At 43.3% G+C, this 15,500-nt stretch overlaps 1 protein-coding gene across 1 annotated transcript in view; it reads right to left on the reverse strand.

Moving 5' to 3' along the window:
- Positions 1 to 6,528: 6,528 nt before the first annotated feature.
- Positions 6,529 to 15,500, reverse strand: part of LOC139455162 (uncharacterized) — a 31,719-nt gene continuing 22,747 nt past the window's right edge. Inside the window, exon 2 of the mRNA XM_071236714.1 lies at positions 6,529 to 7,766. Within this exon, the coding sequence (XP_071092815.1) occupies positions 7,574 to 7,766 (193 nt within the window). The 3' untranslated portion in view covers positions 6,529 to 7,573. The remainder of the gene's footprint in view (positions 7,767 to 15,500) is intronic.

Raw genomic sequence — 15,500 nt, forward strand, 5'->3', positions numbered from 1 at the left:
CTCACTCACTAACTCACTCACTCATAGCAGCACATGCATTGTTTGCAAATTGTAAGATGAAATCCTGACCCTTTCTCTTATCACAAATCTCTATTTGCACTTGTGACTATTTGAACGTTTCCGAAATGATGTTCAAGTGAAATGAATATTTACATCAGGTTCTATATACACCCGGACTGATGTTCGGATATTAACGCGAAGAGGGCTGCAACAAATCTCAGAAAATCTTCATTTGGGATGAGCGAGCATGAGCTTCTACGAACATGCATCACAATCGGCAGAGATGTAGTGTAAGGATGTGAAAACATGTCCTTGACTTTCCCTCCGTGAAATCATTTAGAGAAGCAGACTCGCGTTGCGAATGATCACTATATTAGATATTATAGAACGCAGCACATAGCTACACGGATCTTTTAAGAAGGCACATGTGTATTTCTGCTTAGTCTCTATCGATGTTTAATTTGGTACATTATAACTTTGTAACTTTGTACCTTTTTTCCAGCAAAACAGTTTGCAACCTGTAAAACATGAAACATATGTGATAGTCACAGTAATCTTGTGTTTACACACCAACATTTGTTTGAGCAATGTCTTATGAAGAACGAGGGGTGTTCATTACAGATTTCCCCTAAACCACTTAGGGTTATCATATTTAGTTGAAATTTCACATGTGTAATGATACATGTATCTATGGGTTATGTCTGAATTTGCAGCACCGAACTATTAATCTTACCACTTTTACAGGTGTTATGATCGAGGAGGGTGTGACAATGGAGTCAGTAGAATACCGAGCAGTGATTAGGTTTTTATATTTGAAAGGTCGCACACCAAAAGAAACTTTCGATGAAATGAAAGCAACTTATGGGGAAGATGCCCCATCATATGACGTTGTTAAACACTGGCATCGCCAGTTCAAGTGTGGTCGGACATCTGTGGAAACAGCTGCCATTCCTGGTCGCCCCCATTCAGCCATTGATGAGGACACTATCCATCAAGTGGAGACCTCCATCCAGACCGACGTATGACTGTTCGCCACTTAGCACAAGATGTCAAGATCAGTGTAGGGTCATGACCTGTCATGTGAGGTGTGTTTCTTTCATGACCTTTGATGTAAGGTGTGTTCCTTCATGACCTGTGATGTGAGGTGTGTTTCCTTCATGACCTGTCATGGAAGGTGTGTTTCCGTCATGACCTGTGATGTGAGGTCTGTTTTCGTCATGGCCTGTGATGTGAGTCGTGTTTCCTTCATGACCTGTGATGTGAGGTCTGTTTTCGTCATGACCTGTGATGTGAGGTGTGTTTCATTCATGACCTGTCATTTAAGGTGTGTTTCCTGCATGACCTCAGATGTAAGGTGTGTTTCCTTCATGACCTGTGATGTGAGGTGTGTTTCATTCATGACCTGTCATGTAAGGTGTGTTTCCTGCATGACCTCAGATGTAAGGTGTGTTTCCTTCATGACCTGTGATGTGAGGTGTGTTTCATTCATGACCTGTCATGTAAGGTGTGTTTCCTGCATGACCTCAGATGTAAGGTGTATTTCCTTCATGACCTGTGATGTGAGGTGTGTTTCCGTCATGACCTGTTATGTAAGGTGTGTTTCCTTCATGACCTGTGATGTAAGGTGTGTTTCCTGCATGACCTGTGATGTAAGGTGTGTTTCCGTCACGACCTGTGATGTAAGGTGTGTTTCCTGCATGACCTGTCATGTGAGGTGTGTTTCCTTCATGACCTGTGATGTAAGGTGTGTTTCCTTCATGACCTTTGATGTGAGGTGTGTTTCCTTCACGACCTGTGATGTGAGGTCTGTTTTCGTCATGACCTGTGATGTAAGGTGTGTTTCCTTCATGACCTGTGATGTAAGGTGTGTTTCCTTCATGACCTCAGATGTAAGGTGTGTTTCCTTCATGACCTGTGATGTGAGGTGTGTTTCCGTCATGACCTGTGATGTAAGGTGTGTTCCTTCATGACCTGTGATGTAAGGTGTGTTTCCTTCATGGCCTGTGATGTAAGGTGTGTTTCCTTCATGACCTGTCATGGAAGGTGTGTTTCCTTCATGACCTCAGATGTGAGGTGTGTTTCATTCATGACCTGTGATGTAAGGTGTGTTCCTTCATGACCTGTGATGTGAGATGTGTTCCTTTATGACCTGTTATGTGAGGTGTGTTTCATTCATGACCTGTCATGTAAGGTGTGTTTCCTGCATGACCTCAGATGTAAGGTGTGTTTCCGTCATGACCTGTTATGTAAGGTGTGTTTCCTTCATGACCTGTGATGTAAGGTGTGTTTCCTGCATGACCTGTGATGTAAGGTGTGTTTCCGTCACGACCTGTGATGTAAGGTGTGTTTCCTGCATGACCTGTGATGTGAGGTGTGTTTCCTTCATGACCTGTGATGTAAGGTGTGTTTCCTTCATGACCTGTGATGTGAGGTGTGTTTCCTTCACGACCTGTGATGTGAGGTCTGTTTTCGTCATGACCTGTGATGTAAGGTGTGTTTCCTTCATGACCTGTGATGTAAGGTGTGTTTCCTTCATGACCTCAGATGTAAGGTGTGTTTCCTTCATGACCTGTGATGTGAGGTGTGTTTCCGTCATGACCTGTGATGTAAGGTTTGTTCCTTCATGACCTGTGATGTAAGGTGTGTTTCCTTCATGGCCTGTGATGTAAGGTGTGTTTCCTTCATGACCTGTGATGTAAGGTGTGTTTCCTTCATGACCTCAGATGTGAGGTGTGTTTCATTCATGACCTGTGATGTAAGGTGTGTTCCTTCATGACCTGTGATGTGAGATGTGTTCCTTTATGACCTGTTATGTGAGGTGTGTTTCCGTCATGACCTGTTATGTAAGGTGTGATTCCGTAATGACCTTTGATGTGAGGTGTGATTCCGTCATGACCTTTTGATGTGAGCTGTGTTTCCGTCATGACCTGTGATGTGAGCTGTGTTTCCTTCATGACCTGTGAAGTGTGTGTGTTATATAATTGCATGATGGTATGGCGAACTGCTGCTTTAATGACGCCAACACGTGTATGAGGACAATAATTTATTGAATCACTATTTGGACATCTGGAATTATTGGCATCAGGCTAAGCTATTTTCCACAACGGGGGAAATGATGTAAAAGACAATATGTCACACTAACCCTAACCCTATGTAATGTACAAGACAATATGTCACACTAACCCTAACAACACGTCACACAGATTCGTCTCCTATTCTACATTACAACGATTTGCAAGAGAGCAAAACGCCATCTTTTCGAAGCACTGAACATTCTTTTTCACAATGAGGTAGAACACTGCTGCAGTCCAGTAGCAGTATCATTGATATACATTTCCACAAACGTGTGGACAATAATTAGCACCGGGGCACCACCACACGCCCTAGCCTGCTCCCAATTAGACGCAGCGAGTTCAGCCCTGGATTGATGCTTTTAAAACTAGGTGTGATATTCATACGAGAATTGTTTTCTCCGAAAAGAAAATAAAGAATGATTTGGACCACATCAAAGCCGATGGAATACACCGCTTGCTGAGCATTTCACGGAGTTCTGTGGTTCTTGTCTCGGTGTTTGTTTCTTCGTGCAATCTTTAAAAGTCAGACCGCCTCCGTGGTCTAGTGGTAGGGTTCGATCCCCGGCCGCGTCATACCAAAAGACGTTAAAAGGCGGTACTTGTTGTTACCCTGTCTGGCGCTCGGCTTTATGGGGCTAAAACAAGGACTGATTGCCTCGGAGTCAGTATAATGTGGGTGGGGTATTCATGTGAAACCGCGGCATGGTATTTCAGTGGGGTAGCACTATAAGTCGGCTTCAGTCCGGACTAGTACAAGCAGCCATATACTCACACGTGCATGCTCGTTGCTATATAAGTGCAATACCTTGGATGCCACGTTAAACCCCATTTCACTTCACCTCAGCTTTAAAAGTCAAGTATTTTCCCCCGAAATATGCTCGGAATAACAAATTACATTCTAGTTTGCAACCTCGACTTCGTATTTTTGCGGCGGATGTTTAACGAAATGCCTCAGAATACACGAATACTGTGGATAGACATACGCATGTACTGCAAAGTGGGAAACACGGGCACGAAGGCACATATATCCCAAAATGCTAGACATCCGCGACAAATCAGGTGGCACAAATAGCTGTAGACCATGGATAACGTTGGCAGTCGCCAATGTGCATCTGACCTCCGTCACCATCAATCTGACTGTGTGAACGTACACTATCAGGTGCTAAAACTCTAGAACAATTCACCCCCCTCACATTCACGTCAATTCCACCACTTATCTCCCTTCTGCTCATGCGTCGTTCACGTCTGCCCTCGTAGTCACGTGGTGGCACGGGTGAACCAGTCCGTCCACCAGTTGCGTCCCTTAGGTGTGTCAGAATCCTGTGATTGGGTTCAAACATTCAATACGCCCTGATGATATTTCTAGGTTTGCCAGCACCCACCCTAAACTGGTAAACGTCGAAGGACATTCATTCATCCATTCTTCTTACATTAACATGATAGAAAGACGGACATCTATGTACGCCTTTGCTTGATGTAACTGAAATGTTGTTCAAAGCAGCGTTAAACCCAACTCACTCACTCAACGTCACCTCCCGCCATTCCCCCCGTCCTTCTTCCCATCCCGTCTAGTGGTGAAAGCATTCGCTCGTCACGCCGAAGACCCGGGTTCGATTCCCCATATATAAGTTGCAATAACCAAGTACGAACCGAGTTGTGAAACACGCGGCTTCCGTTCAACCCAGCTGACCCCGTACAACAACCTGAGCTCATTCGCTCGTCACACCGACACTCGGGTTCGATTCCCCATATATTGCTAAAAGCGGCGTAAAACCATACTCACTCACTCGTCACAGAGAGTCTCCAATATTAACAACACAGCTGGTTTCTAAATAAGTATGCAGACGCCTTTGAAGACCGCTGCTTGTGTGAAGTTTGAGCCAGGAGGCAACTCTACTGCTACAACACAATGCCTATATCCTCCTCGGTGTATGCACAACAATAAACAATAATAAAACAATTACAACAACCCTGCCCGTCCCCATCCTTGTGTTCACGTCGCCCAAGTGTGTATATTTGTCTAGACTGTGTACACACACAAGTCACAGTCGCCCTCATTCCGTTAGCAAACCGATCCACTTCCAGGCATCACAGCCGTTTCTAGATGTTTCCGTTAATAACGCGTTCCACGTGTGCGCACAGGTATTCTGACGTCAACTTAAGCACACGCCAGACGCGCCACACGCGTGAATCTCGCCACACCCTACGCGAAAAATCTACAATTGGAAACTTCCAACTGAGATTCCAAGAGGACCAGCATGCAATGCAGTGACAAATAGGAAGTTGCAATAACCGAGCACGAAACACGCGGCTTCCGTTCAACCCAACTGACCCCCGTCCGACAACCTGAGCTCATTCATAAAACTAACCCTTAACAAGCTTCCCCGGTTATTTGATCTCGTGATTCGCTCAGTAAATATCACCAGTTATCTTCACATTGTACATCGGGAAAGAAATACTTCCCGCGCGTTTGTATAAATATCACCTTCTTATTACAACACTGCTAATGTTTCCCGGCAGGCACGGTGAGGAGCTCTGCCTGCACGTGTGTATTCCTTAAACAAACTCGGCTTTCACTGAGCTGGCACATCGTGTTCGCCCAAGATTCAAGTGAAAACATTGACATTGTTTGGTAATAGCTACATGGCTGATCTCTGCTCTCTCCAGCTATCAAACCTTCTCCCAGTACGCCCATAGTGCTTACACGGATCGAGGTCAACCACCGCAGTGAGGAGTGAGATAAACTTGTCACTTGTCATATACACACAAGCGTCTCTCTCTCTCTCACACACACACGTGTTAAATACACACACTCGCCACATACACCCCCCCCCATACATACACACACACACGTCACATACACTACGTCTCACACAAACACATGTTAAACACACACACTCGTCACATACACACACACACACCCCACACACACTATACGTCTCACACAAACACGTGTTAAATACACACACTTGTCACATACACTACGTCTCTCACACACTCACACGTCACATACATACACACACGTGTTTAATACACACTTGTAACATACACTATGTGCCACACAACATTGTGAACATTGTGAGGACATCCGTGAAATACCAAACTTAGCCCTGCTGTTCATGAAATGGACTCGTCCGACATTCCGTCCGAGGTGGGATTGTATTGAAAGAGTCATCGTTACTTAAATACGGGTAAATATCTTTAAAGCGAAAACGTTTTACTGACATCCTCCCAGAGGCTGTACATGGTGTTGATATCTCAAATAAGAAATTAACAACTCCAACTCGTTGTTTATTCTTAAATGTAACATCCCATAATGCATCATTTTTGTAGCATTATTAGGAAACATAACATCCCATAATGCATCATCTATGAAGTATTATTAAGACATATAACATCCCATAATGCACCATCTATGAAGCATTATTAGGAAGTTTATCACCTATAAGTAGTTCAAAGGAACCAGTTATCTCGTATCTCTGATTTGTATTTCTCTCTGACAGTTTATGCTTGACATAGCTCGTTCCTAAACATTTAATAGTGTCTCCATATACCACCTAGAACCCACCGTGTCCCGCACAGTCAGCGTCTGATGACATCTACAGGGTCACGTGGTCCGATTGTGGAGAATGTTCGGGAACTGATGACACTCTGAGTAGCCGGAAAGATCGGGTAACGGTGATGCTGAGCAGAGCTAAGATGTGAAGCTGATTATTTCCCAAGACACATCACCCTCCATTACAGCTGAAAAAAGAAGTCATAGGACACGTGTGGTCTGTACAAATACCGTTATTTCTAGGGGCATGTAGTGTTGTCATGACAAGACACCTTGTGTCACTTCAGTCTATCCTGTTGGTTCATCTTTGGTTTCGTAAGAGGGGCGCACAATCTGGCCTGCAGCAAGCAAGGGAATGTTCTACATGGATGTACGTATTTGTTCGCCTTCAGTTGAAATGGGCCATGGGATTTAAAAATCATTCTTAAAGCGCGTGCGTCTATAAACACTTCAAAAATTCACTATGCTGTGAGAAGATCGCTAAGGAAGGAACACAGCTTAAAGCTAAAACATTAAGGACCTCCGTCTATATACAGATCCGGTGTGTACATCGTGAGTTAATGAAGACAGGCAGCTGTAGTTAGCTGGGGGAGCAGAACGCTAGTCAATAAAATCACTGACGAAATGTCACACTAGTGCCCGTTGTCCACATTATTCTCTCCACGCCACCTTCTACAACACTGGGCATGTCTACCTCACTACCTCACCCCGGAACACAGTCGGATACTGTTTCGCCAGTGCCCGCGTCTCACGCTGCACACTTTTCTCTTCTCCAAAGCTGTCTAGAAATGTAGGGGCAATTCACATGGGGGATGTGTCTATAACATTACACATGGTGGCTGTGGAGCGATGGGTTGTGCAGCGTCCCCGCGAGGAAGCTCTCTACCACACATGCATCACTTCAGAGTTCACATATGACGTCACTTCTGACGTCACAACGTCTTCAGAAACCCATGGAGTCACGTGGCAACGCCGACTTTCCCCTGCCGTACTTCTGGCACGTGCCCAGCCAGGTCCGTGTCAGACAGGCTCTCTTCTTTGTGAACTTGAAGCACTGCGGGTTGAGGATGTTGAAGAAGAGCTGACCCACCAGTTTGGCTGTGGAGGACTTGGACCTCTTCAGGCAGCGACGGAACCTGGAATATGAAAAATATATAACGAATAAGCTGGAACTATATAAGCGCCATTTTACTATTTATTCCCTATTTTATGATATCACAAATTCTATTACTGATTTCACATATGCGATCAAGAAATATCCAAAAATGGATTATTGATATCATAAAATCAGGACTAAACAGTAAAACGGCGCTTCATAGAACTATATATGATGCGCATATACGATATATTTGACGTGATGTTAAATAATATATACACCATAGTTGATGTGATGTTACATAATATTTCTTTCACAGCTGTGGGTGAGAAACCCATTTGAGATAACTGGTATCAAACATATGTGCGACATCGAATTCCAGGCCCGTGATTGGCTACTCCATGGTGATGACCTGAGGTCAGATGATTAGGGACTACTTTCCTGAGTGTAAGTCATTCATAAGTTGCTCGTGTTTCAGTCGAATGTTCACCTACGTCTGTATTGAACAACAGGACCGTGCAATTAAAAATAAATATAAACAAGCTCGTCCTCGTCTGCGAGTTTGTTTGTTATTATTATCAGTTACATTATCTGTTGTTATGTCAACATTATCGTTTTTCAGAGTGTAAACCCCCTGGATGCCACAGCGACACATATGTCCCTCCTCTTCAACCCTCACTTCGAAATCGAATAAAATTAAAAATACATCACGCAAACCAATACACGTCACTGTTTTGAATTTCACCTTCTGTTAATCATTACTGTCATTTTAGGCAAAGCAAAATTACTGAAAGTGACTTCTTTAAATTAGGTACATTGTAAATCTCGCCAAATCAAAATTCACGGCGTATTTTACTGTCTGTTTAGAAATCTAAACATCGGATTGTTACTCTAATAACTAAAGTAGAACAATAGCATATTAGCGACCACTAGTTTAAAATAACTAATGATAATTCTGAAACGTCGCTGATAAGTCTAGATTCGTTTAGAAATTCTTAGAAAATACGCATACACGAACACCGAAGTGTACGTTCCGCCATATTGGATTGTTTACAAAATGCCGGTTATGAGACGCCTATTCGATCAGGTATATTTTTAACTTAGCTGCTATACATGCATCCCTTAATTCCTAATCCATTTTAGAAACAAATGATAAATGGTCTTTGTCACCAATGCAAATTATCTAGATGAAATCATGCGAAATAAATTAGGTGTGGAAACGAAAACTGTGCTCGGAAAACTGTACTTGCTGAAATGTAAACGAAGCAAAATTCAGATTTTACACTGTGGTAGAGGTACTGTCATCTAATTGTTGCATACATTGGCTCGATCACGCGTTTGAGAATATTATTGGAATGAGTATCGTTGCACTAATTAAGGAATTATGTGTAAATGATCCCTCAATCAACGAGGGGGCACCGGTGGCGTCTAATGCGCCGCGATTCGCTGTGAAGAGTTGCGTCCCATGGGCTCGCCAGAAACCTATGATAGTAGGTTCGAATCCCGTCTCGCCCCGATTATGTTTCTATGTTTGTCAGCACCATACCCGTGCTGGTGGGTTTCACCAAAGGGGTAAACGTCTGAGACCTGCATCACTTCGGGCTTTCCTCCATCATTAAGCCGACACGCCACGTTATAACTGGACACTGTTAAAAGCGGCGTTGAACCCAACTCACTCATTCACTCAATGAACGAAAATCCTTAACTGGAAATCCCGCGTACTGTTGTCAGTGAACACGCCATTTTGTAAAAAGTCGGTCACCGGTAGTCATGTCATACGGAAGTAAACATTGTTGTACATAGTTGGTAATTTCTTTGAGGTGTAAACTGTTAACTCGGCACCCAGCGTGTCCTTTGTTTTGTCTAGTTTGCATTATCATCATCGCCTTGATAATCCACAGACATGGCGGAAACGTTTTTTTGTAGGGTCACATTATTTATGAGTAGAAAGCAGTACATAGGATGACGTCACTTATGACAGAGGTGTTATGTATTAATGCGCTACTGCAATCATGAGAATAGACAAAATGCATCGGTTCGATGCTAAAAAGGTGCGATTTGGGTGTGTGTAAGATAACCATAGATCTTACAACTCGTTGTTACAAAGCGTATCTCACTCGATTTCGCTCGTTAGATACGTTTTCAAAACAACTCGTTGTAAGATCAATGGTATCTGACAGACACTCGTGTAGTCATCTCTATATACACCATAGTTGATGTGATGTTACATGATATACACACCATAGTTGATGTGATGATACATGATGTATACACCATAGTTGATGTGATGTTACATGATATATATATATATATATATCTCATAGTTGATGTGATGTTACATGATATATACACCATAGTTGATGTGATGTTACATGATATACACACCATAGTTGATGTGATGTAAAATGATATATACACCATAGTTGATGTGATGAAACATGATATATACACCATAGTTGATGTGATGTTACATGATATACACACCATAGTTGATGTGGTGATACATGATATATACACCATAGTTGATGTGATGTAACATGATATATATCACATACTTGATGTGATGTAACATGATATATACACCATAGTTGATGTGATGTTACATGATATATACACCATAGTTGATGTGATGTTACATGATATATACACCATAGTTGATGTGATGTAACATGATATATACACCATAGTTGATGTGATGTAACATGATATATATATCTCATAGTTGATGTGATGTTACATGATATATACACCATAGTTGATGTGATGTTACATGATATATACACCATAGTTGATGTGATGTTACATGATATATACACCATAGTTGATGTGATGTTACATGATATATACACCATAGTTGATGTGATGTAACATGATATATACACCATAGTTGATGTGATGTTACATGTTATATACACCATAGCTGTCGTGATGTTACATGATATACACAAGATAGTTGATGTGATGTTACATGATATATACCCCATAGTTGATGTGATGTTACATGATATATACACCATAGTTGATGTGATGTTACATGATATACACAAGATAGTTGATGTGATGTTACATGATATATACACCATAGTTGATGTGATGTTACATGATATATACACCATAGTTGATGTGATGTTACATGATATACACAAGATAGTTGATGTGATGTTACATGATATATACACCACAGTTGATGTGATGTTACATGATATATACACCATAGTTGATGTGATGTTACATGATATATACACCATAGTTGATGTGATGTTACATGATATAAACAAGATAGTTGATGTGATGTTACATGATATATACACCATAGTTGATGTGATGTTACATGATATACACAAGATAGTTGATGTGATGTTACATGATATACACAAGATAGTTGATTGATGTTACATGATATACACACCATAGTTGATGTTATGTTACATGTTATATACACCATAGTTGATGTGATGTTAGGGGGGGGATAGTAGGGGATACACGGAAATGAATTATACTTCCAAAATTGTAAACGATATTGGCTCAAGTAATAGTTGTAAGATAATAATGAAAGCACTGGGAACACATTTCAAGTAGTGAGGTAAGACAGTAGATGTGATGACCGCCAATGATCTTGAAGGACGTAAAGGTAAAATGGAAAATTTCAAACTTAGGGCTCTTGGATCAGTAGTGAGGTACTAAGGCCACGGTTTGTCAAGCAATCATTCACTCGTCAAGGCACACTGCGTATGAGTCCCCCGATGGCGATTAAAGGGAGTCTGACCCACTCCTCTGGCAGCGCCTGGCCAAGTTCAGCCAACGTGGTCGGCGGCCTATGACGTTAACGCACATGTCTCCCTATCATGTCCCAGACGTGTTCAATGGGGGAAAGGTCTGGGCTCATTGCTGGTCATGACATTCTATTGAATACTGATGCCACCCCACACCATAGCCGATCCACCGCCACATTTGTCATGAGGTCTCAGATTGACATTGGTCTGGCGTTCAATTGGACGTCGCCAGATGCGACCACGCCTACAAAGGAAATACAAAGTGAATCGGGACTCATCTTAAAACATGACACATGACCAGCAACGATTACCCAAGTTTCGACGTCGTGCACACCATCGACGTCTGTTGGCAATGAGAAAATGTGTAAGGGGCGGCACAACACGTGGCCGTCGAGCACGGAGATGACATGCACTGACACGCCTTCTAATCGTGTTTCCCGTAACTCGTACTCCAGAAGCACGGAGATGACATGCATTGACACGCCTTCTAATCGTGTTTCCCGTAACTCGTACTCCAGAAGCACGGAGATGACATGCACTGACACGCCTTCTAATCGTGTTTCCCGTAACTCGTACTCCAGAAGCACGGAGATGACATGCACTGACACGCCTTCTAATCGTGTTTCCCGTAACTCGTACTCCAGAAGCACGGAGATGACATGCATTGACACGCCTTCTAATCGTGTTTCCCGTAACTCGTACTCCAGAAGCACGGAGATGACATGCATTGACACGCCTTCTAATCGTGTTTCCCGTAACTCGTACTCCAGAAGCACGGAGATGACATGCACTGACACGCCTTCTAATCGTGTTTCCCGTAACTCGTACTCCAGAAGCACGGAGATGACATGCATTGACACGCCTTCTAATCGTGTTTCCCGTAACTCGTACTCCAGAAGCACGGAGATGACATGCACTGACACGCCTTCTAATCGTGTTTCCCGTAACTCGTACTCCAGAAGCACGGAGATGACATGCATTGACACGCCTTCTAATCGTGTTTCCCGTAACTCGTACTCCAGAAGCACGGAGATGACATGCACTGACACGCCTTCTAATCGTGTTTCCCGTAACTCGTACTCCAGAAGCACGGAGATGACATGCACTGACACGCCTTCTAATCGTGTTTCCCGTAACTCGTACTCCAGAAGCACGGAGATGACATGCATTGACACGCCTTCTAATCGTGTTTCCCGTAACTCGTACTCCAGAAGCACGGAGATGACATGCATTGACACGCCTTCTAATCGTGTTTCCCGTAACTCGTACTCCAGAAGCACGGAGATGACATGCACTGACACGCCTTCTAATCGTGTTTCCCGTAACTCGTACTCCAGAAGCACGGAGATGACATGCATTGACACGCCTTCTAATCGTGTTTCCCGTAACTCGTACTCCAGAAGCACGGAGATGACATGCATTGACACGCCTTCTAATCGTGTTTCACGTAACTCGTACTCCAGAAGCCTGATGAAGGTTTGCAGAAATTTGATGGGCCGTTTGAGTTGGGGGTAGCCTACTGGTTAAAGTGTTCGCTAGTATCGCCGATTCCCCACATGGGTACAATATGGTGTACCCCGCCGTGACATTGCTGGAATATAGCTGCAAGTGGCGTAAAACCATACTCACTCACGTAGAGCTTGGTTTCGCGTAAATCGATCCTATACTCTTGTCATTGAGCTAGGAGGCCTGAATGGGGTCCTTCGCGACATTTTGGTTTTGTTTGTTGGCACCCGTTCCAAAGACTATGACACATTCAACGTATTGGCCACTGGATGCTGACGTCTGCCAGTTTCCAGTCCGTAGACTCTGCGCACGTTGCAGACGCCGCATCGCTTGTCTACGCACAAACAATGGATGAAATTAAGTAAATCACAACTGAATGTTAAGCAGAATCAACAAGAATGTCAGAAATAATGGTCCACAGAGAATAATCGACCTTCTTTGAAAGTGTCAAAAATCAGGAATCACACCATACGCACGTCTGCGGCGATACTGCATGTGGCACGTGCAAAATATCGGATGCGTTTTGGTGTTATGGTTTACAGACATGAACGTTCTTGTACAGGATGTTTCTCGTCAGCGATTTTACATCACATATATATTTGACGTAATATTTCATAACAAGTACGATTGTTTGGTGTGGTGCTACATAACATTGTAGATATATTTGACGTAATATTACATAACAAGTACGATTGTTTGGTGTCATGCTACATAACATTGTAGATATATTTGACGTGATATTATATAACAAGTACGATTGTTTGGTGTGATGCTACATAACATTGTAGATATATTTGACGTGATATTACATAACAAGTACGATTGTTTGGTGTCATGCTACATAACATTGTAGATATATTTGACGTGATATTATATAACAAGTACGATTGTTTGGTGTAATGCTACATAACATTGTGGATATATTTGACGTAATATTACATAACAAGTACGATTGTTTGGTGTGATGCTACATAACATTGTGGATATATTTGACGTAATATTACATAACAAGTACGATTGTTTGATGTAATGCTACATAACATTGTAGATATATTTAACGTGATATTAAATAAAATCCAGTTCTGGCATCAAGGGGACAGCTCGCTGTGTCTATCACGGTGGTGTATTTGACCGCAAGCCATGCAAGGTGTGCAGGGCATTCAGTCTCCATTCAGCGGGATGTTATTCACAATACGCCACCCACAGACTTCTCCTCCCACGCCGCCGGACATGGCGGCTGTGTCTAGTTGCAACATATGTGCATAGCTCTCCATTGTTATGTTTTGTGAATGAGGCCAGGTTTTCACGCAGATTTTCAAGGACCACACTTCATCCGGAGCATGTGTGTCACATCATCACGACGTCGGGAGCAGTGGATGTGTGGCCGGCATTGCATAAATGTCCTCCATTTCCCATTTCATCTTTGTTGAAAATCTAGCGGTAAATGGTTTCACTATAGATATGGATCGAAGTGAATGTACCATGTTTGCCTTAGTGTCCAGTCAAATGTCGCTCTGGTTGGAAACATGTAGGTGAGGATCATTTGATGACTCCCTCGCTCCCCCCTCCCTCTAAAGCGCCATCCCTCTCCCACCGCACCCCCGCTTACACCGATTCCTTCATTAAAGGTGACATCCTTCACTTTGGTTCTACCACAAATGCCTTCATCCTACTTTCAATTGAGAGCCACACGATGTTCACTGATCTCTATGATGCATTCAACGTCGTTTCTTCTGTACCAACGTATAATGCGCCATTCTTAACGGTGAAAATGTCTCTACTAGTCTCTTCTGACGCGTGCGTGCGTGCGTGTGTGCGTGCGTGCGTGCGTGTGTGCGTGCGTGCGTGCGTGCGTGCGTGCGTGCGTGGAGGTGTGTGTGGAGGTGGGGGCGCTTTAAGGGAGGGTTCATTATTCTAATACAAGCACACAGAACGCGGACGATGCACGGGTTCCGTAACGTGGGTTCCTCATTGACTAACTTTATTAAACATGCACGTTTGTATGCCCCATAGAGACCATTCTGTTTATGAAACTCTTCAAAGGCAGACCAGGACAAAGATGCTCATTGTTGAAGCAATCACAATATTTTGATAGTATTAAAACTAAATTTTGTTAGAATGGCTCGGGATATATTTTGCCCATGTTTATGTGCCTGGCGTCCCTGTCCGTGAGTGGGAAGGTCGCCAATCTCCACTGCTGGGCTGAACAACCGCCTACCGTGGGCTGCCAGCGGCTAATAACCAGTGACATCAACCCCCTCCATCATTGGGGTGGAGCCGAGAAAGCGACATTAACGATCTTATTTCTGTACGACACATACATGTATGGTCACCGTGTGGTCAGCCAGCAAATTGACAACCCACGGGAGTCCAGTGTCGTGGAATGTCGTGCTGGACGGGATGGTTCTCGCGTTTCTCAAATAGAACTCAACCGTAACAGAACCCTTGCGGGGCGGGGACAAAGCTCTGTGGTTCAAGTGGTCGCTTGTCACACC

Source organism: Haliotis cracherodii, unplaced genomic scaffold (genome assembly GCF_022045235.1).
Source record: "Haliotis cracherodii isolate W230 unplaced genomic scaffold, xgHalCrac1.p SCAF_11, whole genome shotgun sequence".
Classification (NCBI taxonomy): domain Eukaryota; kingdom Metazoa; phylum Mollusca; class Gastropoda; order Lepetellida; family Haliotidae; genus Haliotis; species Haliotis cracherodii.